Source organism: Lonchura striata, chromosome 5 (assembly GCF_046129695.1).
Source record: "Lonchura striata isolate bLonStr1 chromosome 5, bLonStr1.mat, whole genome shotgun sequence".
Taxonomy (NCBI): Eukaryota; Metazoa; Chordata; class Aves; order Passeriformes; family Estrildidae; genus Lonchura; species Lonchura striata.
Window position 1 is genome coordinate 30,143,140 of NC_134607.1, and position 27,999 is coordinate 30,171,138.

Sequence of the window (27,999 nt, forward strand, 5' to 3'; positions counted from 1 at the left end):
CTGCCATTTCAGTAGTCTGCAGAAGACTCAAATTCAGCCCCATAAGTCACTTGAACGTCTGCAACCTGACATAAGATTTACTGTGGACTTTTTGATGTTAAAAAAACCCAAACCCACAAAGGAGCCCTCACCTCCTTGATGCAAATATCAGACTGTCAGCTATCTTATAATTTTGTGTGTTTTAACTGCTGATAATTTTGTTGTGCATCTTGCTACCTTTCAGCTTCAAACCTTTTCACACCTACGATCAATCCCTTCAGAATTACTGTTCTCTGAAAATAAATTCACAGATAACACATGCAAAATCAGAGGTCAAGGAACACTGGCCAAGAAAATATTGCCTTAGAACTAACACTGCTGCTGAGTGATAGCTGGGATGCTTAAATTGTTATTTCAAACAGGTAAACCAGAGAATGATAGCATGAAAAGGCAATAAGGATTTGACACACTTGAAAACTGGGACAAATGCTTAATGGAAAGCTGATAATACAATTAGATAAGGAGGTATATAGCGCTCGCAGCGTGCTCTGTCAGTTTCATTTAGGCCACACCCTGAGGATCACTGCTCATTTCTGTCACTCTCCCTCTAGGATTATTGCTATTCTTCCGTAAGTAGTGCATGATTTCTTAAAAAAACCCAAAGTAGCAAAAAACCTCTCGATGACTCCAAATTACTGGGTATAATGTACTTAAATCAGGTCTTATAATAAAAGGATTGTCAAATCCCTCTGCAGTTCACTCCAGACTTTTTTTCCCGGGTACTGGCAAATGGACAAAATTCTCTGAATTCTTGCATGTCCTGGCATGTGTACGGCTGCCTGAGCCTGTTCCTCATCATCTTTCTACTGTATTCTTGGAAGTTGTATCTTCATGTCAGGCAGAAACAGGAAATGGTGCCTTTGGAGGAATTTTTACCATATGTCAGGCTAGGGAAAGCAGTCAGGGGGCCGGGACCGGGGGGTGTGGGGGAAACATCATAGCAGGGATTTTAATTAGAAAAGTTCCCTCCCCTTCCCAGCGCTGGCACTGCCTCCCTTCCCCCACATTACTAATGGAAAACTACAAAGAATGACTTCTCCAAGGCTAACAATTAAATCACCACAGAGCCAAAAACCACCCTTAAGTGTCTTAAATCTTGCTGTGCATGGAAGCCACTGTCTGCTATAAAGACTAGCTTTTAACTGAAGAAGGATGGGGAAGCAAGGCAAGGCACTTTTTATTATTTTTAAATTTAATTTTATAAAAAGAAGGTAATAATTATAAAAAAGAACAGAGGAAGACAAATACAGAAAATTAAAGATATCTACTAGAAGATTTTGACAACTTCTTTTTTTAAGGCTTCCTTAGCCAGAGACATCCTTCAAAACCCACTAATTTGTTGATAAATGACATGATGCAAGTTGCATTTGTTGTCACCCATTACTATCTTGCCAGAACTTAGGAAACCAGTAATGTTGCTATGATACCAGGAACCAGTCATCTCAGTTCTGGCTCCTTTCCATGTATTTAAAAATATCAAAAAGCTTTAGAAAAAGCCAAAAGGATGGGGAAATTCTTGTAAGGCTATGTTGCAATTCAGTGTAGCTTTTGCAAACACTGAAAATAGGGAATGGGGAAAGATGACTGGTTGGAAGTACATGTAAGTGCAGGAGTGATGGCAATAAAATTGGGAAGCAGTAAGAAAGAAACAGTTACTCGTTACCTTCTCCAATCCTAGAGGCCTGGGAAGCTTCTAAATGCCTGATCCACACATTGACTAAAGCTAAATATTTTTCAAAAGCTGAAAAATAATCACTTAGGTATCTTCAAAGTCAATTTCAAAACAAGCCACAGGAATAGCAAAAATTTACTGTGTTTTACTTTATATTATAGGAAGGAAAAGAAAGCCAAGGTTTGAATTGCAGCTGTCAAAAGTGAATGAAAGAAAAATCCGTCATTACTCTTAATATTACTACTGAACCTTCCTATTATGCTTTTCATCAGCTACTATCAAAAGGGTATTTCCCTCTTGAAATTAGAAGCTTGATATAATCTGCAGTAAACACCTAGCTACCTACCTAGAAGAATTTAGGCATTCTGTTTTAATATTTGGCACTGCTTAAGAGTGTGACAAGTAATCCACAAAACTTCTACCAACCTGCTTAGGCAATTCAACATCCATGGACTTGTTGGTTTTGAGATGAAATTTAGTCATCTACAGCTAAACCTAAGCTCTGGGCTCCCTCCCTGTCCCCAGGCAAGAAACTCTGTGGCTGGACTAAACAGATTTAAGCTTCCTCTTGTTTTGCCTACTTTCCCATAAATCTTGTATGCTTGGCTTCACTGTGGTTCAGATTTAGCAAAGTTTTAATGACTAGATGCACATGCAGAATGCCTTTAATGTAAAAACAGTCTTGATATATATGCAGAAATAGTTTATGAAAGCTTTTCAATCAAGTAAGAAAAAAACTTCAGTCAGGAGCAGGATGGTAGTGCACCATTGCAAATTTGTTGCTGTGTTCAATCTATAATAATTTTAAATAAAGAGTCAGACATGTTACTATGAACTATTGCATGTATATCATAGCAATAGTTCTTTCTTCAAATGGCAACTTTTTGTAACCACAAGAAGATCATATTTTCTTGAAAATGCACAGAGGTTCCTTTTTTCTTCTACAATCTTGTGAAAAGCATCCATCAATTACCTTGTGGAAACAGAGTAGAACTCCTCTTTAAAAAGACATTCCTTGTCTGCCACTGTTATATTTTTTACATCTTCTGCCTTTATTCCCAAGTTAGATCCCATTATGGTCAAAAGAATTCCACCACTTAGTGGTCCAGTTTTTGGCTCAATCTGTGTTTGCATAAAGGACAGGAAAAAAAAACAAACAAAATTAAATACTGCAGTGACTATGTTGCTCTTCTATATTATTTAAAGCTACTTTGACTTACCAACACTTGAAATGCAGATGTTTCTTGTAGGACAAACAAAAAACATGCTATGCAACTTTTTAATGTTAATTAATCATCTGTTAGCTCAGAACTAGCATTCAACAGCTGAAGATTTCATGTCTCCTGCAGCAGACTGTTATGTACAAAACTCTTGCCTGGTGTTTATTCTGTTTTAATTTTGCTTCCTCCACTGTGATTTTGAAAAACAAATGAATTTCACTCTTCTCACAGTCCTTCCACAGAGCTTTTCCAGAATTTTGTTGTTGTGATTTTATCCCTTTAGGTTCACAGCAGAGCAGTGTACCTTCCTAACACACAGTGTTGCCCTGCATAGTGTTTTTAAAAATTCTTCCAGTCCCTTGATTTTCCTTACAGCATCTCATGGTAATGTGCTGCAGCATGGGCTGATGCTAACCAAGTAATTTGTAAATAAAATGGGGACAGAGAAGATCATGCAGTTGCAGTGGACTGCTCAGGCTGGAATATGGCCCTGACAGGCACTTCAATTGGGAATATTTGTTGGGAGGCTAACCTGCTTTCCTACACAATGTTTGGAGTGCCTTCAGTAAGACCTTTTCAGGTCTTCAGCATTGGAGGGCTGCAAGTTTGCCATCAAGAAGAGTGAGGTTGCACTTCAATGCCTGCTCCATCAAAATCAGTCTCTCAGGTCTAAGCAAGTCTGAGCACAGAGACGTGGCTGCTTCTGCTGCTGCCTAGCCACTGGCTGTCCATTTGCACTCAACCCATAAACAAACTAGTTGAAAAATTACTCAACTGTTTGTCTAGCTCTTTCCAAATGTTATGTTCATATCTAAAGTTAATGTAAGGTCTAAAAACCTAAAGTATTTTAGTATCTTTTTTAAAATCCACAATAATGTAGAAACAGTATCCCCGGTGAAAACACTTTAAAAAAAAATATTTTCCTTTTCTTTTTTTCTCAACTCATGTTTACCTGGGCACAGATACCACACAAGCATTCTTCTCCGCACATTCTGTCAAACTTCTAGGGTATTTACCTTCCTTGGCAGACTTCAGCTGTTTAACAGCCATTTCTTCTTTGATGTACCCTCATGGCCAACCTTCCTCAGTGTACTGCAGGTCTGCCAGTAGGCACATTGCACCTCTAACTGCACAGTCTCTATGCAGTGTCTCTTTCAGTTTGAGACACAGGTTTCAGACACAGTTTGTACTGAGTGAAACATCCCTGCTACAACTCTCAACCTCTGTCATACAGTTACCACATTTTGTGATGACTTGGGATGTGTTCTCAACAAACAGTGTGTCTGAGTTTCTAAGTACTAATACCACTGCTGCAGCAATTTAGATTTCCCCAGTGGAAGCATGTATCCCTCTTTTCTCAACAATTATGCTCATAAAAGCAGCATTTGGCTTATTTCTGGAAAGAACACGGATTTATGACTTTCTTTGCCTGCTGATCCATCAACCATGGTTGATGGTGAACAACCATCTTCCCTGACCCTGAGTGAATGCTCCAACTGTAGAGTAAGTCAGGTGCACATTTGGCTTGCCTGACTTCCTACATTCAGTTCCTACAGCCTTGGATTTGATGCTGGTGTGGACTGAAAAATATCACTGACACCTGGAAAACACTTTGTGACGCAGAAACAATCTGCTCCCTTATTAAATACTATTTAAAAGTCTAGCTTGAAGCCTGTAAAAGAACCTGTTATGTATTTGTAGTTGCAGGAGCAGTGAACCATGCATTTCAGATAGAAAAGATTTTATGAGAGAAAAAATCCATGCTAAGAATGCAAGAATCCAATGCCACGTTTTAAGCATGCACTGCTACCCTGGCTTCTGGTACAGCGAGGACAAGGCTTGAAAAACAAGGAGGCTCAAAGAGTCCATTCAGTCTCTTATTTTGAGTCTACAAATCTCACACGCATCACTACTGACATTATTTCCTTCAGCTATTTCAGAGTCTTACTCAACATCCCAAGAAAAAAACCTGCCTTTCAGTATGAGCTTGCTTGGCTGCTTTCTCCTGCAAAATATTATGCTGGTAGGGAGATAAAAAAAAGCAATCTTACACGAGTGATTTCTGGAGGAGGACACGTGTCAGTGGGGGGAGCATGACAGAGTTTTTCATAAACGCACTTGCTGGGCTTGCCATCTTCTTCACACCAGACACACTTATATTCAGGCCGGGCAGCAAGGCACAGGCTGCAATCATTTCGCGCATAGGAGCAGTTGTACAGAGTCACTGAAAGATGAAGAGCAAACATATTTAGATGTTTCTCTCTGTTCCAAGGATACTCAGTGTCCTTTAGGAAGAAAAACTAACCCTCTGTATAAAGTTCAGTGGAGTCATGGAGTAATATGTACAGTCTGTACTTAACCCCTGAATGATGCTGAGAGAAAATTTTATTTTTCCTCTATGGAAAAACCTGACATTTATCCATATGCAGAGTATGACTACTCTGCAAATATATTTTTGTCACTCAGGCACCATCAAAATATTCAAAGTCCTTACTTTGACTAACTTCAATAACACATACAACTGTTTAAAGATTAATTCAAAAATCAGGTCCTCCTGGAGCATCCCAAGTCAGATATGGATGGTATAGATTCTGCATGGGTGTCAGTAGGGGTAGACATCTGCAGGCATGGGATCTCTGCTAGCTACAGAATTAAAGGAAGAGAGCTGCCTTTGTAGGCTGTTTCCAGGACACCTGGGACTTTCCATAATCATCACTCATGCCTGAACCAAACAGAAAGTTAATACTTCATAAAATGTTAACCTTTGTTCAAGTTAATACCTCTGCGTTTCTTCATTCTTCTGTTTTCTTGCTTTTGTTTTCCCTTTTGTCTTGAACTGTCACCCTGATGTACACCTTGTTCCTTCTGTAGTGGGGTTTAGTTCTAGCTCTTCTGAGCCAAGAAATCAAGTCTGATAGTGTATCTCTCTTACTCATGAAACAGAGACCAAATGTCCCAGACACTAAGCTTGTTTTGGCCCCCATCAATCTCCAGCATGATGCACAGTCACTGAATCAAACTAATTTTCCCAAACAGATGCAAAGTCTTGACATATATCTATCTTTGTGGTTCAACACCATAAGGAGAGCCTGGGCTTGCAAAAAAACATATGGAGATGCACTTGAGAACTAGCCCAGAAGAAAACAGAATGAAAAGATGCCACACATTTCTCTGGACAATGCCCAGATTACCCAGCATGGGAGTGCTGTACCTCCCTGGACAGGTGAGATGATTATTGTAAAAAGGAAAACATCTTACTGCCTGCTTTTCTGCTCCTTCTTCCCCTGCTTCTCTCTACTCTTTGCTCCTCTGTATTTCTGGCCACACAGCCTCTCACCCTCTGCCACTGAGGCTCTGACACTTTTTGAGTCTTGTAAATCAACTTAACTTACTAGAACAGCAGAAAGCTTCTTAGGTTTCCTCCTATGCTCTTTCAAGAGTTAAATGTGCTTGCAGATGGGAATGGGGAATACAAGACAGGGACTCAACATCTTTCCCTTCCCCCTACCTTCATTAAGTCCCAAGAAACAGCCTTAGTGACTTTGGATTTTTTTCAAATGAGGTTCATACTTAAAGATGTAGGAAATAAAGGAAAGTAAACAGATGTGGGCAAAAGTAAATCCTTTTGAGATGCATATAGTAAAGGTCATTAAAAATGTCTATTTAAAACAAGCTTTTGCACTCAGAGGAGCAGGACTCTACATAGGACACTGACAAAACCACTCTCCAGTCAGCAGCATTTCAATACACTTGCTGTCTTCCTAGATAACAGCATCAGCAGTAGCTCTTGAAATCTAATTACAAGAGACTACCATGTCAGATTTCTAGTGAAATGGAAAGTAAAATGAGAATGCTAGTTTTCCATTATTTTTTCAGCAGTGGCCTTATTCCCCTGCTAGGCATGAACAATATTGCAGATGCTCAAATCTTGGCTAGCCTCTGTCACTTGCAGGAGAACATGTAATCCCATGCAGGCAGTTTTTCTCTAAATGCTGTATGTTTAAAACCCTCAGCATCCAGTTTCACAGCTAGTCTTTAAGATAATAACAGGTCTTTTCCTTTCCCTTACAATGAAGAGTTAATGCAATGATGCAGGCTGATTTTAACCCTTTCTTACCTCTAGTCAGTGTATCTAGTATTCAAGCATATCTTGATTCAATAGCTTTACAAGCACAAAATCAGCTGAAGAAACATTAGATGTGCATGCAAAACTGAGGGATTTTGGTATTTGTAAAAATGAATCAATGAGAAAGAGCATCCATTTGATTCAATCTCTATCTTGAACTTCCATAGAATTGATGAGCACAAAGCAGGAGTAGCATCATTTGCTTCATAAACTGAGCACACCAATATAGAAGGCACTGAGCAATAAACATAAACCTAGTAATATTTCCTGCAGTTTGTGTGCCAGTTGTCCACTCTGTATGTTGTTTGCAGACATAGTGCTGGGGAAAAGCACCAGACTGACAGCCCATGCATGCTGCTGTTTGCTCTGTGGACAGTGGCAAAGAAATGTTTCCTCACTGCAAATTGCTTTTACAGGAACCAGACTGCTTTATTATTCCAGCACTCTGGAAGACTACTGCTGCACAGACACTTGAACAATAAATAGTGTTGAACAAATCCTCCCCTTTGCTTTCCAAACCTTGCATTTCCACCCAGATGACCACATGGCCACCAGGTACAGCATGGGAATATGTTTACTGCATTACTTTATTATCCTCCATTGGCTGGACAGAGATTCTTGTTCCACCTGTCAGTAAACAATGTCAGCACTGCAGTCTTGATGCCCCTCACATCCAGTTGCTTAAATGCAATGAAGAAAGCCACGGCCTCAACGCATTAACTGCTCCCCTTGTTCACTGATCAGCTCATTATATGTTCCAGCAGCAAGCTACTCATTAGATTCAGACTCTTATCCATCACCTTGAGATACCAGCTGTGATATCATCGATAAAAAGGACAAAGGATAAAAGGGATATATTGTATTTCACACTGTTCAGAACCCCTGATGGCTCGAGATGTAAAAATGCTATCATAACTTAGTATTCACTAAGTGTCATACAAAGAAAGGGTTCTTTCACTGGTGGGTTCAAAGGTGCTTCTCAGCAGCAGCCATATACCCAAAGCCAATTCTTTTCAAGATGCATAAAAACACATTACGCTCTGGATTTCATACGGCAAGGGAGAAAAGTCAGAAAGAATTTGGATTTTTAAAAATCCCTTTTATACTAAAAAGAGACATCTGTTGATAATTTTCCAATTCCCCTCTTGGAAGTATTCTATATTTCAATTTGAATGATAACATTTCTTGAATAATTTAGCTACTTTTTTGTTTTGTTTTGTTTTTAATGTTTTTCCCTGACTTGGAAAAAAGATGTTGGGAATATTTGGTCAAAATTCTGCTGTTTTAAATATGACAGCCTCTGGAATGGAAATTAAGACAGTGTGAGATTGTAATATGACCTCCCTGTAACATTCATGCCAGGTCCTCTTTTAAGTCTTTTAACATTGCACACAGAACCATAAGGAAAATCTTCTAAAAACATAGTTCATGCTGCCAATATGAAAGGGAATAAATTTAAATATCACACAGTAGGAAAAATACAGTCTAAAGATTTATTCTGCAGAAGAAATTACTTGGGCTACTAGTATTTTCCTGATGTTGACCCCTTAAGCATGTAACAAGAGGGTTGCCTCATAGTTTTTGCAATATTCTGCCTTAAATGTCAGTCCAAAGACATGTAAGGTAGGTCTCAGCTCCTAGGTACTGCTCCATTAATTTTAAAGGAGCTTTCTTACCTCAGCTCAAGACTAGGCTTCATTGCTTCATTATTGTATGTTGAAAAGAAATAAAATTTATATTCATAAAGAGATTTTATCAGAGATCAAGTCTTTGTGCTATAAATCTTAATTTATTTTTTAATTGAAATAAATGAATAGAGTAATGAGCTGAAAACACACTGAATGTTTCTGTGTTTTCTTGATTGCCAGCTAACAGGGACTGCAGAACCTGTCTGAACTGAGACACAGCTAAGAGATGAGATTTCAGGTAAAGTCCATATGAGTGGCTGTGACTCATATGGACAAGGAAAGTTGAAGAAAGGAAAAGATCATTGGAAGAAAAAATATCAAAATACTTAAGTCTTTAATTTTCATACTTAAGTATGAATTTCAAAGCTTTGCTATTATGATTGCACTTCAGAGCAAAAGCAATCTTGAAAATTATAGAATCACAAAATCAGGATATTTTGGGTTGGAAGAGACATTTAAAGGTCACCTATTCCAAATCTCTGCAGTGAGTAGGGACATCTTCGACTAGATCAAGTGATTTTTGAGATTGTCCTGTGTACAGCCAGGAGCTGGACTTGATGATCCTTGTGGGTCCCTTCCAACTCAGGATATTCTACAATTCTATGACTCTGAGATTCTTCAGAGGCCCATCCAGCCTGAACCTCAATGTTTACAGGTATGGGGCATCTACCACCTCTCTGGTACAGCCCTGTATTAGCCAGTGTGAAGAAAACTAACTCTACCCCAGCTGAAATGAGCACAGCAACCTGTGCCAGTGTTTCATCAGCCTCCCTTTAAAAAAGCTTCCTCCTTATATCTAGTCTAAATTTACCCTCTTTCGGTGCAAAATCATTACCCCTTATTCTGATTCAACAGTCCCTGCAAAAAAGTTTGTCCTTATCATTCTTATAAGTGACCTTTAAGTACTGAAAAATTGCAATAAGGTCTCCCTGGAACCTGCTCTTCTCCAGGCTGAACAACCCCAACTCTCTCAGCGTTTCCTCATAGGAGAGGTGCTCCAGCCCTCTGATCATCTTTGTGGCCATTCTTACTCTGTACTCATTCCAACAGGTCCATGTCCTTCTTACTGGCAGGCCCAGAGCTGGATGCAGCACTGCAGGTGGGGTGTCATAAGAGTGGAGTAGAGGGAGAGAATCCCCTCCCAGCTGTGATGGCCACACTGCTTTTGATCCAGCCCAGGATATCACTGGTTTCTGGGCTGCAGCCACACATTGCTGGGTCCAGCTTGTCAAGCCCTGCAGGACTGCTCTCAATCCCTTCACATTCCAGGTTGTACTTGTGCTTGGGATTTCCCCAACCCATGTGCAGGACCCTGCACTTGGCCTTGCTGACCCTCATGAGGTTTGCACAGGGCTACCTCTCATGCCCATCAAAGTCCCTCTGGATGCCACCCCTTCTCTCCAGCATGTCAGCTGCACCACACAGCTTGGTGCCACTGGCAAACTTGCTGACAACACAGATGTTTAATGCATTAGTTTAATATGAATAACTTTTCATATGTCAGATCTGTCAGTTTCACTGAAACCAGTAAAACCTACAAATATTCTTATTAACAAGACTCCAAAATATAAAGGAATTGATTTCTGCTTACTGTAATTAATCTCCCTTTAATCCCATATTTCATACTTACCCACCAGTTTGCTGTCAATCTTGACCATATCTGTTTTTATGGACAAGTTAAGTTGTAGGGTCTCATTTGCACTATAGGAAAACTAGAAAAGATGACATAATAGAGATATTTATACCTTTATTTGGCAAAGTTATTTTAATGCATTTTCTATGATTCTCAATAATCAGACATGTAAAGGTATTAGAAACTCTCCCAAGCCTTATGGCCTTTTATCATCTTGGGCAGATACATTTATAGAAAAATGTTTTAATGAACCTAATCCTTCACAATCAGAATTTTCAAGTACCAAGGGACAGCAATATCTGAATGCTTGCTTTTCATTAATTTAATTTACATTTGGTTATAAGCATCAAAGCAGCAAAAGTGCTGTTCAGAGGCAGTAAGTATAGCTGCTGACCCTGCTGAGTTCTCCCTTCCCACACCATCTGGCCCCATTACTTCTGTGGGCACAGCAGACTCGCACCACATGGAGGGGAAATCTCTTGCATCTTTTACAGTGCAGCCTCCTCATTTTACAGCCAAATCACAAGGTTCACATGCTCCAAGACATGAGCTTCTGCTCATGCTGAAAGAACAGCAATGACAATTGTTGGGAAACAAGAAGAACAAATAAAAATACAGACGCTTGATGAAGCAAATGCTTTGTGCTAGGCACAGATGATGTGAAAATGCTCATTAATTCTCAAAACTAGTTAGTAAGCTTGCAAGATATAAAGTTTAAAGTCAGCCTAACATTTGTGAGTCAGACTTGGAGCTTAGAAAATAGACCATTTAAAAATATTTTTCCTTTCTCAATAAAACAAGCCAGAGTGAAAGAAGAATAACTGCTTGGTAGCCAAGCAACATATATTGTTACCATTCTTACCATTCCCATTTTTACAGATACAAAAGATAATGAATTGGAATGTGGAGAGGAAATTCTTGCATTTTATCCTCAATGACTTCACTAGATTGCATAAAAAGTGAAGAATAAAACAGTAGTAGTCTCAAATTCCTCCAGAGACAGTTCAATAATTCCATGGGTTACACAGGTGGAGAAATCAAGGAGAAAGATTGAGGACTTTGAGTTGAGAATTCAGGAGCTCTGGGCCAAAACAGTAGCCTTTGACTTTCTTTTCTGGGGGAAACACATATTACCTGTGCAATTCTGGACACATGTAGCTACTGGAACAGTTTAGAAGAAGAACTGAGCATATTTGGTAAGTGAATCGTATTTTCACATTTACCTCTTTATTCACGAATGAAAATTTTCCTTCCTCTGACTCATCAACAGAAGCTTCAAATTCAAACTGGCTGTTTCCAACCACAAATTTTTTACCCTAAGGTTGAAAAAATGTCAGTTTAGAATTTGTACAGAATCACCAAGCATAGCAAAATATCACGAGGCAATATCCTGTTCAGCGATATTCAGTAATCAAATCCAAATGGAGAAGGCTAACTGGTTACAGTCATGTTCTAAAGCAATGCTAGAGAGAAGCTGAGGCAGAGCAATCTGTGACTCTGCTGCACTCCTCCAACATTCATTCATGGTAGGCACACCAAAAAGTTCAAGGAAAGCATGACAATATATAGCACTCTGTTTTAGGGAGCAGTAAGAAAAAGCTAAGAAATGTGAATACTGGATGGCTTCACACATCAGATGTGTTATTAACAGAGCTGTGTGAGTTCTGCCCTTAAAGGTTTTCTTTGTAGGGATTCTGGGCAGAGCATCAGTGCAAGAGTTGCATGAGAAACTGGAATGAACATCTCTCAGCTCTTGCTGCCTTTCTCCTGCCTTACCATGACTCCAGCTGTATTTTCATAGGACGGTCTTCAATGGCAGCACTAATTTAAGGGTGTTACTACCTCCTAGACATCTTCTTCCCCTTTCTTCTCCCTAGATCCAAAATCTATTGATTCCTGTCTTAAGTCAGTAGAACATATTGATCTTTACTGCACTGACAAAACTCTCAGCTTGGCTGTTCTGTGATTCAGTCAAAGACCTTGGCTGGCTAAAATCCTCATCCCATGACATTGTTTCTGTGCTGGGTCATTCTCCTGCCCATAGGACAGACATGCAAACAGCTTTGCCAGAAGAATATTAAAAAGAAGTGAGTAGCAAGGATATTTTCATACACTAATGTTGGTAAAGACTTATGAAATCACAACTCACTTGGGGACAAGAAAACCTTCACCTTTACAGAATTACAAAAATGGTTTGGGTTGGAAGGGACCTTCAAAGACCATCTAGTCCAACAATCCTGACATAGGTAGGGACATCTTTCCCTAGATCAGGGTATTCGAAGCCCCATGCAACCTGGCTTTGAACATTTCTAGGGATGGGGTACACACAAGTATCTTGGGCAACCTGTTCCAGTCTCTCACCATCCTCATTGCAAAAGATTTCTTCCTTATCTCTCTAAAACAACCCTCTCTCACTTCAAAAAAATGTTGCCACTTTAGCAGGACCTTACAGGCCCTGGTAAAATGTCTCCATCTTTCTTATAAGCCCTCTTTATATATTGAAAGTCCACAAAAATGTCTCTCATGACCCTCCTCCACACTGAACCACCTCAACTCTGTCAGCTTTTCTTCAAACAAGAGTAACTCCACCTCTCACCTTCTCTCTGATCATTTCCATGTCTCTTCCCTGGACCCATTCCAACAGGTCTACATCTTTCTTGTACTGGGAACCCCAGAGCTGGATGCTATACTCCAGCTGAAGTTTCAGGAGAGTGGACTGGAGGAAGATAGATCACCTCCCTTGACCTGCTGGCCACACTTCTTTTGATGCGGCCCAGGACATGATTGGTTTTTCAGGCTGCAAGTGCACATTGCCAGTTCATATCTGATTCATTCATTCTCAAGTTTCATTCAAGCTTCATTCAAGTTTCATTCTCAAGTCCTTCTCCACAAGGCTACTCTCAATCCATTCAACCCCCACTCTGCATTACCCCAGGTGCAGGACCTGCTCAGTGGCCTTGCTGAACTTCTTGAGAACTTCATTGTGCATGTAAAGAACTAGTCCCTGGTTTTCACCAGAGCCATCTGAGTCTGGAGTGCACACGGCAAAAACATAATGGTTATTTGATTCCTCTTTTCTGCTCCAAAGGTTAAGTACTCCTCCAAAGGTATTGTCTCCTGCTATCATCTAAGTCTTGGGTATGAGCATCTTATCCTTTTTATTTGTAGTTACTTCTTCAATGTTGGAAACATAGGTACCACCTTCTGGGTCACTAATTTTATCTAATTAATGCAGTGGAAAGCTTTCCTACTGCACCCTCACTGTGACAGGCTGGGCAGTGGACATGAGCCCACCAATGTTGCTGAGGAGGACAATGTTTTAACCAGATAAAGGACCTGACTTGATGCTCTGGGTGGTTATTTTATAGAAGAAAACAAACCTTTTATTTCTTCCTTCTAGGAAGCTAGATATAGAAAATAAGCAACTGACTGAGCTCTGAAAAGCCTTGTCTGAAAATTTATAGCCCATTCTGCCTTACAGAAAACATTTACATAGTCCAAGTTTTAACGCACCTTCTTACAAATGTTTTTTTATAGGAATGCTGCCTTGTTTTTCTTGCCCCACATATTTTAATATAACATGATAACATGTGTTTTTCAAAAATGTTCAAATTCTGCTGCTCCTGTGTAAGGCTTTCCTACATGCTTAACAGCAGACTCTGGGAGACGAGGAGAGCTTTGGTGTGTGACAGCTGACACCTGGAGTGCATTGAAATCAGGAGCTGCTTACCAGGCTCTTGAGCAGAAGGCAGCAGAGCTCACAGTAGTTTTGGGGCAAGAGATGTGTAGCAAATATAGGAAGCAGGTTACACATCAGACACACATGACAAAGACAAATCCAAATGGGAAATTACTTTTAACGAAAATCTTTGGCGGGCTAATAAGGTTATCTTGATGCTCGTACATCTGTCTCTCCTACTGTGCCAATCTTTCAAGGACTCAGCTGGAGAATGCCTCTCAGAAACTGCATGCAGTATGCCTGATCAGTACTAAACTTCCCTCCCTCTGCCTGTCCTGGATGGCGCTATTCCCACGAGAATGGCAACAGCTTGGATTTATCTCTCCTTCCGACTGAAATCTTTTCAGAGGAAGGAGGGGCAGAAGAACAGTCAACAGCTCCTCCTCTTTTAGCTACAGTGGAAGCTATCACAAGGAGACTTATTCTTTGTACTTTAAGCATTTACAAGTTAAGAGGAGCATACAAAATGTGTGAATTTATACTTCTACCCTCAGTGGAAGTATATCAGTTTCTATATTTCCAGTATAGAAATAATTCTTGACATAGTTCTGCAGCAGTCATTTACCTCTCATTTAAGTCATTTACCTCTCCACCTCACTAAGTAAGCTCTTTAATGTTAATCTCCACCTAGAGATGAAGATGTTTATATGCACAATGTTGGATAGTGCACTTAGTCACCCATGGCAAAGCTGAGTGTGCAACACCCCTTTAAGTAAAGCACAGATTAGAATCAAGATAATAGAACCAGTAGTTGAAAGTGACATCACAACATTAATTTTTTGCCTTTTCTAAGAAAGTATTTAGGCAAAGAAAATAGGAGGAGAATGGATATACCAATGTCCTAACCAATAAAGACTTTAAATATGTTCATAGCTGCATGACTGCTAGCTTCAAAGATGCTGTAATGCCCAGCATATCCTGTGGCAAAATTGTTCCACATGAGAAGCCAAATGCTATTTAGTATTTGGGCTATGGGCCAACCCCTACAAAATATCCATCCATGGCTTCTCCTGAGCCACCCTGTTTTCCATGAAATGTTTACCAAAGGCTGAGTGTAAAAGTTATGCCCTTCATTCAAATGAACTTTCAGTCATCAAAGTTACTGCTTCACATAGTATGATTCCACAGGCATGAGTGCATGTATGATTACAACTATTTCATGCCTTATTTGTCTATTATCACATATATTAAAGGGCTATGTATACAGCTGTAGTCACCGTCTGTGTTTGTTGAAGTCCTATCACTAAAGACATTCTTGTTTTGACTTAAAAACACATCTCTGTACCAAGATATATGATCTGACCACATGACAGAGATGACATTTTCACATTGTTCCCACCCAAGAAAAGTTACTCTGACATCATTTGACACTCACTGCTCTCCAGCATATTTCCAGTTTTGGGGCTATGCATTTACTTTGACTTCCTACAGAGACTTGAACTCCTTGTAAGCCTTCCCAGTTCCAAGTTAAAGAAATACATTCTATAGGCAAACTGTCAAACATTGCTACTCGTGACAAAGCATTCAATCCACAGGATGTGTCTTTGCATTTGTTAAATGCAATTGATATCTCACAGAATTAAAAATCCCCAGCAGCCTTTTCTTCATTCCCTTTTTGTTACTAGTAGTTCAGAAAGATTAAAGTGCTTATTCATAGAATAATAAATTAGATTAAGTAGCTTTTGCATTCCTGCTGCTGTTTCTCCTTGGAGGACAAGGGTCCACTAGAAGTCAAATTCAGCACATCTAGATTATGCATCTGCCCTGAATTTCTCCAGAGAGAGAAAGGGCTCTTCCAATTATAACAAGGGAGCAGGAAACAATTTTCCTCTTGGGCAGAAAAACGGCTCTTCACAATGTTAAGCAAAAGATATACAAGTATAATCTCTAGAATACTTTTCAATTAGCTGCGGGTGTGGCAGAGGTGTTGTATGCCACATGTTGCACACAGCCAGACATCCTACCAGGGACCAGTTCTGGCATCTTGGAGAACAGACCAAATTCACCAAATTTGTATTTCATTGCTGCATATATTTTAAAGGTCTTCAAACAAAAATGTTTATTTTTGAACATATGTTCTTATAGCACAGTTTTCATTGATGTTTATAGTAGTGACACACATCATGGCCTTTATATGGTGCTTACTGGTTGCTTTTTGCACTTCTCTGAATACCCTTCTTATATTGCTACTTCTCAGGCCCATTGACCCTTTTCCATCCCTTGGCAGGAGCAGCAAAGGTGATAGAAGGAATTTAGAAGCTATACAGCATTCCAATTTGAAAAAGGAAAAAAAAAACTCAAAAAGAATGGCCTTCTTTCCCTTGATAGATGGCCAGTATTAAAAGAAATCGATGCACTCCCCAGTGCATCTATCATCAATTCACATTTACACAAAGACAACACAGAAACAAAGAATAGAAACTGATAACAATACTTGAGTTATCATCTAAAAATGTTTTTTAAGCTTCGTTTTTATCCAACTAACAATAACATTTTATGCATTGTCTAGACAATAATGCAATTAAAACCCTGGGGTCTATCTGACTTAGACTTGTAATTTATTTTCTGGAAGCAAGTACTAAGAAAGAGAAGCCTTTGCTATGGGTGACAAAATACCTAATCTTCTGGTTTGATGGTCACACACACATACACACACACACACACAGAAGCAAAAGATGATATTAGCCAAACTAAGAAACATTTAATGTCTGAATGCATTTTTGTGTTTGGAAGGTGAAAAGTGAATTAAGCACACAAAGTGATGTCATTCTAGAACAATAGCAACAAAACCCATCAAGTATTTAATTAGAAAAAGATGTGAAACAATGACAATTCCTACATCTCTCATTTCACTACAGGAAAAATAATTGTCCAGTGGTTTAATAGGTCCAGCTTACATTCTTTAAAGTGCTCTCTACATTTTAACAGTTAGAGTATTTTCTCCAGCTCTGATTTTCTCTTGGTGATCACTCTACCACAGTAACCAATATTATATCAATATTGAATGTGTAGCCCTTTTCTTTCTTTAAATTACAAGCAGGATCTCCAAGGCACATGAACTAATGCTTTAGTTTAGGGGTGTGGATGCAGTTTAAGAGTCATTCAAATGACAGCTAGCATTGAATTAATCTGCTTACCCGATAATAATCTAGATGTTTTCCCTCAAAATATACAGTTGTTTGGTACTCCATAGGTATTATTGAAGGGTCAGGGTTTAGAAACTGTGGGCATTCTTCTTCCTGGGGAGAGATACATTTTATATGTTATCACAAATAAAAAAATCTTATCACAACAAGCTCCAATGGCCTTTGGACAATAGAATGATTGTTGTGAAGAACTTCATGCTTAAAATACAGTGACAGATTTTATTACACCCTTTCAAATTAGACATGCTAAAAATGACTGCAGCGTATGTCAAAGCTGTGGGTGATTATCTATCCCTGCCTTGAAATCTCGTTCCTCCCATTGAAGCAAAATAGTAAAAGGAACAGAAATATCCTTTCAGAAGTTATTCAGACTCACTGCCCCGCATCAATCACACCCTTAAATTCCCACCCCCACACTGTCACTAAAAAAAACCCTTACACTTCTGGAGTTAACTTTAGAATAATTTTCAAATCTCTAATTCAACCAACTGATATGAGAGAGCCAGCAAACAAAATACTGAAGTGGTCTAATAAAAAACCTAATAATCTTATTTTTAAACATTACCATATTTTGTTTAATCACATCTTGTACTGAAGAGGACTCTTCACAGATATGTCTCTTCCAGTCCCACTGGCAATTCCATCTATTGCTTGCACAGGAATAGCATCTACAAATATAACATGGTAGTCATGACAAATTGTCAGGCTTTTTCCCCCAGTAAAAAAAAAAGTAAATTAAATTCCATATTTATTCATAGAGGGTAGATCAGTCTGTTAGAGTGTTCTTTACTATATTAAGCTCAAAAATTCATCAAAACAGATCAAGAACCCCAAAAAGCTATTTTATGCCTTAAATAAATATTTGAGCAAGGATCAAAAAACCATAGCATTTGCAAAAACTTTGAGATAAAGCCTAACAGAACTGGAAGTGATTTTGATCAACCTTATACATAGGGATGAACAGAGGGATTGGGCTGGCTGCACCTGCCCTGTTTGAAGGCACTGCAACCAAAGCACCAAACTACGATCGCTACAGGGAGCAAGTAGGCACACGGATGTCCATGTTGCTCACCTGCAGACACATTAGCAGCTACAGAAATGGAAACACAATGAACAGGCCTTAATTATATGTGCCATGAATATTTCTATTCCATGCTTGATATTGCTGGATCACCAGGTGCCCTTCGACCATTTTTAAACTCCATTAAAATGTAAGAAAAAGGATTTGGACACTCACAAATTTTGAATGCCAAAGGCTTAATTATGAAATGATTGAGTAATTCAGGTGCCAGTTACCTAACACACCAAGCTACAGGATCTAAACATTTAAGAAGCTGAAATACTTACGGCTGATTTTCAATAAGATTCATTGCTTCTTCACAGTCATAAAAAGGGTAAGTATGTGATGCAAAGAAAATCTTGTTCTTTTCAAAGGTTAACTGAAGTGGAACTGAAACATGATCTATCACAAAAGGAAAAAAAATATCCAAGTGGTTGTTGAATTCTTCAGCTCTTGAGCTGAATGATACAATGATAACAGTTTTATTATTTTACAGGACATAAGCAAATATTTAACTATACTGTTAACACTTTGGATCTCATGACTTTAGGTCTGTAAATTCTGTTTTGTCTTTTTAAGCTTTACTAAATTTTTCAGCACACGGTTCTCAGAAGAAAAGCAGAGAGAGAAAAAAGGGAAGAAGCAAAATTAAGGAATAACTTTGTTTTATGGAAGTGTTTTTCAGTGGTGCTATCATCATGCTATATTTTTAAAGAGTCTAGAAGAACAAGGAAAACTGATTAGACATAATCGAACACAGATGAAAACTGGAACACGAACAGTAATTTTAAATAAAACATTTTCTTAAATATGAATATTCTACATGTAAAATTATTTTATTTGTGAGTTAAAAATGTTATGTCAATTCAAGCCAGTGATCTTTGTGGTTAAGGCCCAACAGTGCCTGCAACAGTTACCACAGGCACTTGTGAGCTTCAGTTTGCCACACATGATTTCTCCACAAATTTACTTCTTGTCTGGATTATTACTAAAGAGTGAAACTGTTTGAAATACCTTTTGCAGAATCATTAAGCCCTTATGACAAGCTATTTCACAAGCTATTGAGCAATTTCAAACTCTGCTTTCCTTGAGCAGGTTCTTGGAAGACCATCAGCTGCTTGGCTGAAAGTTACCTCTGCCTGCACTGGGTCCCCTTGAATATTTCAGACTCACAGGAATTACAGGGGATTTCCTAACAACATGACTGAGAAAAGGCATCCTTCCTAGAAATTCCTTTTGGAACCAAACAACCCAGAGTTTTCCAACATCAATAGGACTTTAAAAAAGTAACTGGATGTCTCAGGACTGCTAGGAGTATATACAAATACCACGCATACAAATATCTTAAAGGCAGGTGTCCAAAAGGATGGGGCCAGTCTGTTCAGACAGAACGAGGAACAACAAGCTGAGACACAGGAGGGTCCATCTAAATAGGAACACAAACATCTTTACTTTGAGGGTAACAGAGCAGTGGAAAAGGCTGCCCAGAGAGGTTGTGAAGTCTCCTTCTCTGAAGACATTCAAAACCCACCTGGATGAGATGCTGTGCAATCTGCTTTAGGTAAACTTGCTTTAGCAGGGGGGTTACACTAGGTAACCTCCTCAGGTCCCTTATATCCCTAAATACTCTGTGGTTCTGTGAATACTTCTAGCTGTCTGCCTTCTCCTGGTGTCTGCTGAGTTTCTGAGCACCCTAATAATTACATTTGAACATCCTTTCAGATGTGCAACCAACTCAGAGAGTCATATTATTTCTAGATTACTTGTTTGCTTTAATACCTTCTCTGACAGGCTTCTAGTCTTACAGTTAACATCACGATATCACATTTGTCAACCCCATTGTTTTATGTCCTGCTTAAAAAAATATGTAGGGAATGTGAATTTGCCTTAAATAACAGAGTGCTGCTTTAAATCATAGCAGAATCTGATACTATGACATACCCCAGCTAGTGTAAATTTCAATAATGAGATTTTAATGTAATTACTCTCCTTGCAACTAGAATTAGATTTTTACCTGTTTCAGCCTTAAGAGAATTGAAACTTATCTTACAAAGTGTTTCCAAGTAGCACTTTGACAGTTCATGACTGTTATAATACATATAAAAGAGTTATCCTCAGGGGTATGTCTGCAAGCTGTAAGAGCACATGTTTTTTGCTTGTAATTTCTCTTCAGATTTTTAAACTTGATACATAATAAACAGTGTTGTGTAATGAGTCTCATTCCATGTGTTTATGCATCAAGATCTATGAACTATGGCATGAAAAAAGAACTGTCTAGGAAACTGCACAGAATTATAGCTGGCAACAGACCTTAGGCCTATAATCAGTGGTTCAGAACAATGGTGCAGTCTTTAATTATATGATGAAGCATTTTTGCATCAGGCTTTCTTCTGCAGAAGTTGGAGGACACACAGAAGAAGAGGCAGAAGGCTGGATGCTAGAAAGGATAGCCTTGTAAAATGAACCAAAAAAAAAGCCACTGAAGTACTGTTGACTGGAGCAAAACTAAGGAGTCAGACATGAATTCCTTCATAGATGAGGCAGGTACGAATCTCTTCTGTCCCCACAAGTCAGAGTGCTTAGGCTTAGATTAGGGTAACTGTTTGTTTGGGACACAGAATAGCACCTCTCTGACTCCATGTCTATGTCTCTACCAAGCTAGTGTTTCAGGTTCCCAGCAGAAACAATGGGAATTTTAAAGCTTGCAAATATATGAACAGAAAAAGTTTGAGCAAACTGACAGTTCAGCAACAGACTATTTGGGTAAAAGGACTAGAAGAGGAAAATAACCCATCTTGTAGGCACCTTATATAAGAGTGTAACACTGGAAACAGCAGTCTATGTTCTTTTCTCTTATCATCCATGTAGGTTAGCAATATTTCTTTACCTTGATGTTTTGGTGTTGGAGGAATTATATCAGGGGGATCACAGATAATAACCCCTTCTTTCAACTGAGCAGAATGCATGGTTTCACCAAAGGTACAGCAAACCTTGTCACTCTCAGTCAAAGCTGGCAGTGGACTTACAGTCAGTTCCACCTGGAAACAAAATTTTCAAAGGTTAAAATATTTGGAAGAAATGAGCTAAGACACAGGAAGACTTGGAAAATTTCAATTTCAAAGGTGATATTTTAGCTAGCATCACAGAACATGGCTTTTCAATTTTTACTTCTTCCCATCTGTTAATCTTTTCTCCTTAAACCTCTACCAATCATTCCAGGCTTGTCTTTGTTGAATCAGACTGAAACCTCTTGTACTGTCAATGCATTAGACCAGGACAAAATTGTCTGTACAGACACACCCAAAACCTTTTATTCTTGTCCTCAGCATTGACTTTAGCAACAGTAAACAGAATGGCTTACACTTAAACCCTGACAAAATTAATTAATATTACATTAACCTTAGGTGCTCTTAGTGAATAATGAAAACAGAGCTCGATAGGCTGGAAATGGTGGAGTTTGAAAGGGATGAACAGAAAAGTGGCTTCCTCAGGCAAATTTAAAAAATCCAATACTGAGAAAGGATTTCTGAGTGGTGTTGAGATCTTAGCTTCCTCAGAGAAAGAAAGCATTTCAGAAACTAAAAGATAACAAAATAAGATGGGAAAACTTAACAAGGATAGAAAACAATTCAGCTGAAATTTGGGATGCTGTTCTTGACTTAATGTTTCAAGTGGGTTAATTATACAGTTTAACTTTTTCCATGTTGTATTGCCAGGAGAAAAGACAATTATCCCTTTCTGACTGAAAGCATTTATACTTTACTAACATTTTTATTCAGCATAGAAATGGTTTTAACACAATGCTGTTTACATAATTTAGAAATGGAATTGAAGTGACTTGAAAGAAAGTTTCTTTATTTCTGATTAAGAGGAATTAAAAGCCATTTTATTGATTTTACTTGCTGAACACTCCCAGGAAGCACTCAGTCCGCATTGGCACGCTCCATTTGGAATTAGAGACACCCTATGACACCCTGATCACACTCCAAAAACTCAGTTTTGTTGTCACAGAGTCATTTTGAATGCTGAATTTACCTTCTCCATGTATCTGCTGTGTAGGCAAATCCACTGCTGATTTTAAAGCAACACCTTATGGCTTCACTGCTTACTTAAGTTCATGCTCAAGTAAGCTGAAAGGGCAGCATGAAATCTTCCCTACCAATTACTTTTTACGGGTTATACAACACTGTGCAACACTTTCATGATATTCAGTTAAGTGCTTATCATCCATACTAGTGCATCGCTTTGGTTTACAGAGGTCAAAAACATGAACTCAACCTGCAAGGACAGCAGGCAAGAAAGAGCACTGTGAGAAATGACAGAGACTAAGATACCAAAACAGCCTCCTATTCATAGTCTCCACTGTACATAAAGAAATCAGATATTCATCTTTCTGGTAGTCACATCAACGTGCTTAACGAATATCTATGGAAATCATCTTCCTGTTAATACCTTAGCAGGAGCTCTGCGACTCATATTTAGAGGTTCTGCACTAATGATAGTCACACATGTGCCACTTAAACTCCACAGCCAGTGATTCTCCTTATCAGCTGTACCACAGTCTGCCTTCTTTGTGCACCTGGAAAAAAAGGAACAAAACCCAAAGCAGTATTATAGCTGGACTATGCTTTCTCTGAATTATGCAATAATTTCATGATTAGAGACTGAAATTACAACACAAGATGACTACAAATTTGCTTTAATATTGACTAATGGGGTTGCTATTAGAGAATTTTTAACAAGTGGTGCAATTACTGATGGTTTGACATATCAAGAGCAAGCGCCTATATTAATTTGGACAGCACCTTGAATCAGACAACCCAAATGCAGGCAGTGACAGCATAGGAACCATGGGGCAGTGGAGCAATCTGAAATCAAGCTGATAATCTTTATTGTAATATGTAACAACATCCGGAATGAGAGGGCACAGACTGTTTTTTTTCTGCAGGTCAAATGGCAGACACCTATGTATTGCCATTGATAAGACCCAACACTCAAGAGAGCAAGATGCAACAGAGAAGTATTGCTGGGGGCATACAAGCTTGTGGAGAACTTCTGTGTAACGCCAGCACCAGAAATGCTATTTTGTAGGGAGTGTTTTCATTAACAACTGCCACCATTTAAGACCTCTTTCTGCCAAGGCAGTGTTACAATTAGGGGAAGACAAGAGCAGTTGTGTGGCCTCACCAAAAACACTGGAAGATTTTCCCAGCTCAAGTACAGGAAGAAATGCTGCAGTACAGAAGCTGCATGTGGCTACAAAAGCTGGTTGAGTTGGGGACAGTCTCATGTGTATTCTTTCAATTCTGTGCAAAGTTTAAAAGAAAATGCTGGAGGATCTCTGTCTGCTGTAGCAGAAAGTTGACTATTAACTCATCAGGGGCTTTAATGCAGTGCAGCTGTTGCACAGCTCGGTCAAACCTCCTTTAAACAAATCATTTACATACAGAGTAAGCATTCACATAACATATCCCTAAACACACTACTAAGTGCTGTGTGTGATCATGAGACAGAACTGAAACTTAGAAATGAAGCACTTTTTTCCTCCCCTTTGGAAACAATATTAGCAAATGTGAAAATTCATGTTTGCCTGTTCGCAGAAACCATTAATATTTTGAGATATTGAGGTCAGTGGTCATATCAGAAACCTGAAGGGAAATCTAAGGAAAATTGCCTTTTTTATGATATATGCCAAAGCCTTCAACTCCCAGCAGCCCAGGAGGAGTTTGAGGTTACATTCCAAATTCTCAGGTTTCATCCAGAGCAACTGAAACCCCAGGCTGAAGGAGTTACAGTATATTACATAAACCTGCACATACCACATAAGTAACTCTGCAGTGCTCCATATTATGCTACATCAGGCTGATAGGTAACCTAATGTGATAGTTCACATTTTCAGGCAGGAAACTATAAGCCTGAAATTCATCTGCATATTATAATTAAACAGCCCCTTTGTTCCAACAGCAAGAAGTTAGCATCACGAATTCCCAACCACTCATGCCAAGGGGTTAATTAACTTAGTAGTCAAAAAGAGAACTGCAGGACTGCTCTTCCCTTTCGGCACTCTAATCAATGCAGAGTGTAAAGAAGAGACATTCCAGGGCTGTTCAGTGCTGTCCTAGTTTACATGTGCTTGAATATTCATTCAGTGAACCTCTGCAGATAGTCAGCAAAATGTCACTTTCTGCTCTCCTACAGGCAGGTGAGGGTTTCCTGTAGCTACACATCTTGATAGATGATTAAGTAAAGACAGCATTTGAGCTACACACTCTGTTTTAGACATGGAACACTTTTTTCTTTTATCTTCTTTTTTACACTTCACTGATGTACTTAAAAGACATGCTATAGTTTCTGAATCTGAAAAAGGGAGCACTTTTTTATTTTCTGGGAGACCATGTGACTGTACAATTGAAAGAGAGATAAAACATACAGTTAGAAGATGTATAATCATTTTTAGTACCAGCAGAAAAGTATATATTTTCTCAAACTAATCAAATCTGAAGAAGTCAACAGGGACTTGTGTACAGAATATTGATATCAATGCCTGTGTGATAAAATTAAATGACTGTCAGGAGCATAAGGCCAAGTAGGAAGAGATGGGATCAGCCTGCCAAGCAGTGACCCAGAGCACACGTCAGAGCTGGAGCAGCTCCCTGCCTGCAGCTGAGCACAGCTGGCAGCTGAGCATAGCTGGCAGCTGAGCACAGCTGGCAGCACTCACCTGCCCTCCCTGACGCACCAGCCGCAGTACGGATCCCTCGCCTGGGCACACTTCTCACAGTCCGAGTATTTGTGGCAGTCCTGCACAGGTAATCGGTACACCTGGAAAACAAGAGCAAGCCAAACCTAACAACTGAAAACGGCATAAGGAGGTGGAAACATCTGTGGGCTTAGCTGTACAGTGTCATTGCCTGGGGCAGCTGTATTACTATACTCAGACCTCAGCCTGATTTTAACAAAATATGTATAAAACCAGTCTGTTCTTTTCCCCCTTAACAAAGTCTAAATTCACATATTTTTTCTGAATTTTTTTCCCACTCCAGTATTATATAATCTGTCTTCAAAGTAATGAAGGACATTGTTATAATCAAGAATTATGAGCAAGCTTTACAAAAATTGAGCTTTTCAGTTCCTCCGGTTATATTATGTGTGGAAATCTGCACCTCAGGACAGAGACTGCATCAGTCATACTCTGAATTCAAGAAGCAGGGTGGATACTTTCAAAAGACTAACTTGGTACTGACTAGATCATTTTCTAAAGAGAATATTCTTCTCTCCCTATCACTATCATGAAGGTGAAATTGTTTGGCAATGCACTTCCAGCCAGAAGGCATTTCAGAAAGTCTGCAAGCGTGAGAGAGCCACGGTGTTTTGGGTTACTGCACTTCTCCGTGCATAACCTTCCACCATGGAATTCACTAAATAAAATGGAAATAATTATGACAGGAAGCAGCAGGGGAAAGAACATCATCAGTTCTCATGTCTCATTCCTCCAGTAAATATACAGCTTCTAGTTTTGATTTCCTTTGGTGTGGAGAATAAATGACATTTTCTTTGGCTCACAGAAAGAAGTGCCATTTCTTGTAGCTATGCTGCTGCAATGATGCAAGAGGAAAACAGGACATACATCTTCCCGTTTATGACTACATTTCACTTTTAAAGAGCACAAAAAGTGTAGAAACAGAAACTCTGAGATGTAGGCTTTATAGTCTCATTTTAATATAATGCCAGTCTCATCTCACTGGCAATTATGAAGTTACTTTGACAGTCTGAGTTTGGCCTTTTCTTCATATTCGGAGAGTTAAAGAAAATGACTCAGCTAACGAAAATGTCAATATTGTGCAATTTTCTTGCATTTATTAATAGAGGGCTTTACCTTTTCAGCATTCTCTTTTTTTTAGCTAACTGAAGCTGCATCACTGGCACTCATTTGCTAACTGGCACCCATAAGTAATTTAATATCCAGTCAATGATTTTTTTTTTTTATTTGACAAAATATTTGTTTCATAATTCTGGCAGGCATAAACAAGCCCTAGAGATTGCCATCTCTGCAAGTTTTGTGTGACCTTAATGACAAAAAACCCACCAAACTGACACCAAACCCAAATAACCAGCTCCTTTAACAGCCAATTACAAAATGCAAACAAATTAATTTTAGGGCTTTTTGAGTTGGCACTCTAAATCCAGTGTTAAAAAAGTGTTAAAAACTAAAACAACCAAACAAGCTTAGTCATGGTAAGTGACTGCCACAGACTTCTGCTTTCCTCCAAATACATTAAGTGCCTTAAGGAACCTGGGATCCTACCAGTGATGTACACTTGGAATGAACCAGCATGAGCAGCACAGGGGTGCTAAACTCCTTTCCAAGGGAGTTGGAAGGTGCAAGGGGTTTCTCCTGCACTCTCTTCAAACTTTAGGAGCAGAGGGGACTGACTGCTGAAAGCATTTGCTCAAAATCCCCCACGGCTCTTGGTACCACAACAGAAGCCGGGAGAAAGGTGAAACAGGAAAGGAGAGCTTGATTCTCACTATGGATCTTAACCTCTGTATTGTTTTTCCCTGTGTTTCTCTGATTTCTTTTTAAAGAAGTTATCACCTACCACATCACCAATTCCTCTTTGTTCAAGTGCTCACAGAGCCCAAGCAATTAATTTCTAAATGCTGGGGCAGTCTGCATCTGACAGGCAGCTCAGCAGCGTGCATGCCTTTCAGTGCAGCCAGTTGTTCTTCATTGTTTACCTTTAACCATTAAAACACACAAATCAGGGTTCTGATATCTCTATTCCCACAATCCACAGCCATGCCTAACCCAGAAGTACATATTTAATCTCTTATTCTTCCCCCATAGTTTATGTCACTTTGTTTCTCCCAGCTCCGAAGGCCTCCATTCTCCTCCTGTCTATCTGCTTCTAAAAGTGGGTGGGACTGCTCACTGTAATTAACTCCTGGAGATGACAGTAATGCAATGCCATTACAGAGCTCCCAACTTTAGCTATTCATATTTAAGCTAAACAGGTTTTGTAAAAGAAAACTATTATTCACATTATTCAGAAACTGCAGTGTCTACAAGAGCTACTTGGAAAAGATTTAAGTTACATCCTTTCTTCAGAAGAAATTTGCTGCATTCTAAATTTAAATGTTTTGTAGTGGTTGATTTTTTTTTTTGGCTTGTTTTCTCTGAAAAGAAGTTGTCTGCTCTCTTTCTAAATTCTACCAGTTTAAGCTGACTGTCACCAGAAAGCTTGTCTTCCTTCAGTGTTGCTGCTATTCCTTACATTGCTCAGCAGCACACACAGCAGCCTGGTGTGGACTTCAGGGCTTTTTCATAATGTGCCAGCTTGTCAAATGCAGGGCCAGGCCACCCAGAGTTTTGTGGACAATACTAAAGCTTGGAGTTGTGTTCCAAATCTGAACAGAAGTTTGAAGTTGTGTTCCAAATCTGAACAGAAGCCAAATGAGAAGTAACAACTCAAAAAAAAAAAAAAACAACAAACAAACAAAAAAAACCCAAAAAAACCAAAACCGAAAAAAACCCCAACCCAACCAAAAAAAAAAGTAACCCCTCTCTCACACCGTCATAATATTAAATGCTTTAAGTTGTTTTTCTGGCATTTTTTCCAATGTTGTCTCTAGCCTAAAACCTTCAGCTAGGCTATAACATTCCCACAGCAGGAAT

At 39.1% G+C, this 27,999-nt stretch overlaps 1 protein-coding gene across 3 annotated transcripts in view; it reads right to left on the reverse strand.

Moving 5' to 3' along the window:
• Window positions 1-27,999, reverse strand: part of PLXNB2 (plexin B2) — a 248,868-nt gene that overhangs the window by 45,592 nt on the left and 175,277 nt on the right. For all 3 annotated transcript variants that reach the window (XM_021555245.2, XM_021555246.2, XM_021555247.2), the window contains 10 exons: window positions 25,045-25,145; window positions 22,776-22,902; window positions 21,211-21,361; window positions 18,611-18,725; window positions 17,829-17,931; window positions 17,255-17,356; window positions 11,602-11,694; window positions 10,376-10,457; window positions 4,983-5,155; window positions 2,685-2,833 (listed from right to left, as the gene is read on the reverse strand). In XM_021555245.2, coding sequence (XP_021410920.1) covers window positions 2,685-2,833; window positions 4,983-5,155; window positions 10,376-10,457; window positions 11,602-11,694; window positions 17,255-17,356; window positions 17,829-17,931; window positions 18,611-18,725; window positions 21,211-21,361; window positions 22,776-22,902; window positions 25,045-25,145 — 1,196 coding nt within the window. The remainder of the gene's footprint in view (window positions 1-2,684; window positions 2,834-4,982; window positions 5,156-10,375; window positions 10,458-11,601; window positions 11,695-17,254; window positions 17,357-17,828; window positions 17,932-18,610; window positions 18,726-21,210; window positions 21,362-22,775; window positions 22,903-25,044; window positions 25,146-27,999) is intronic.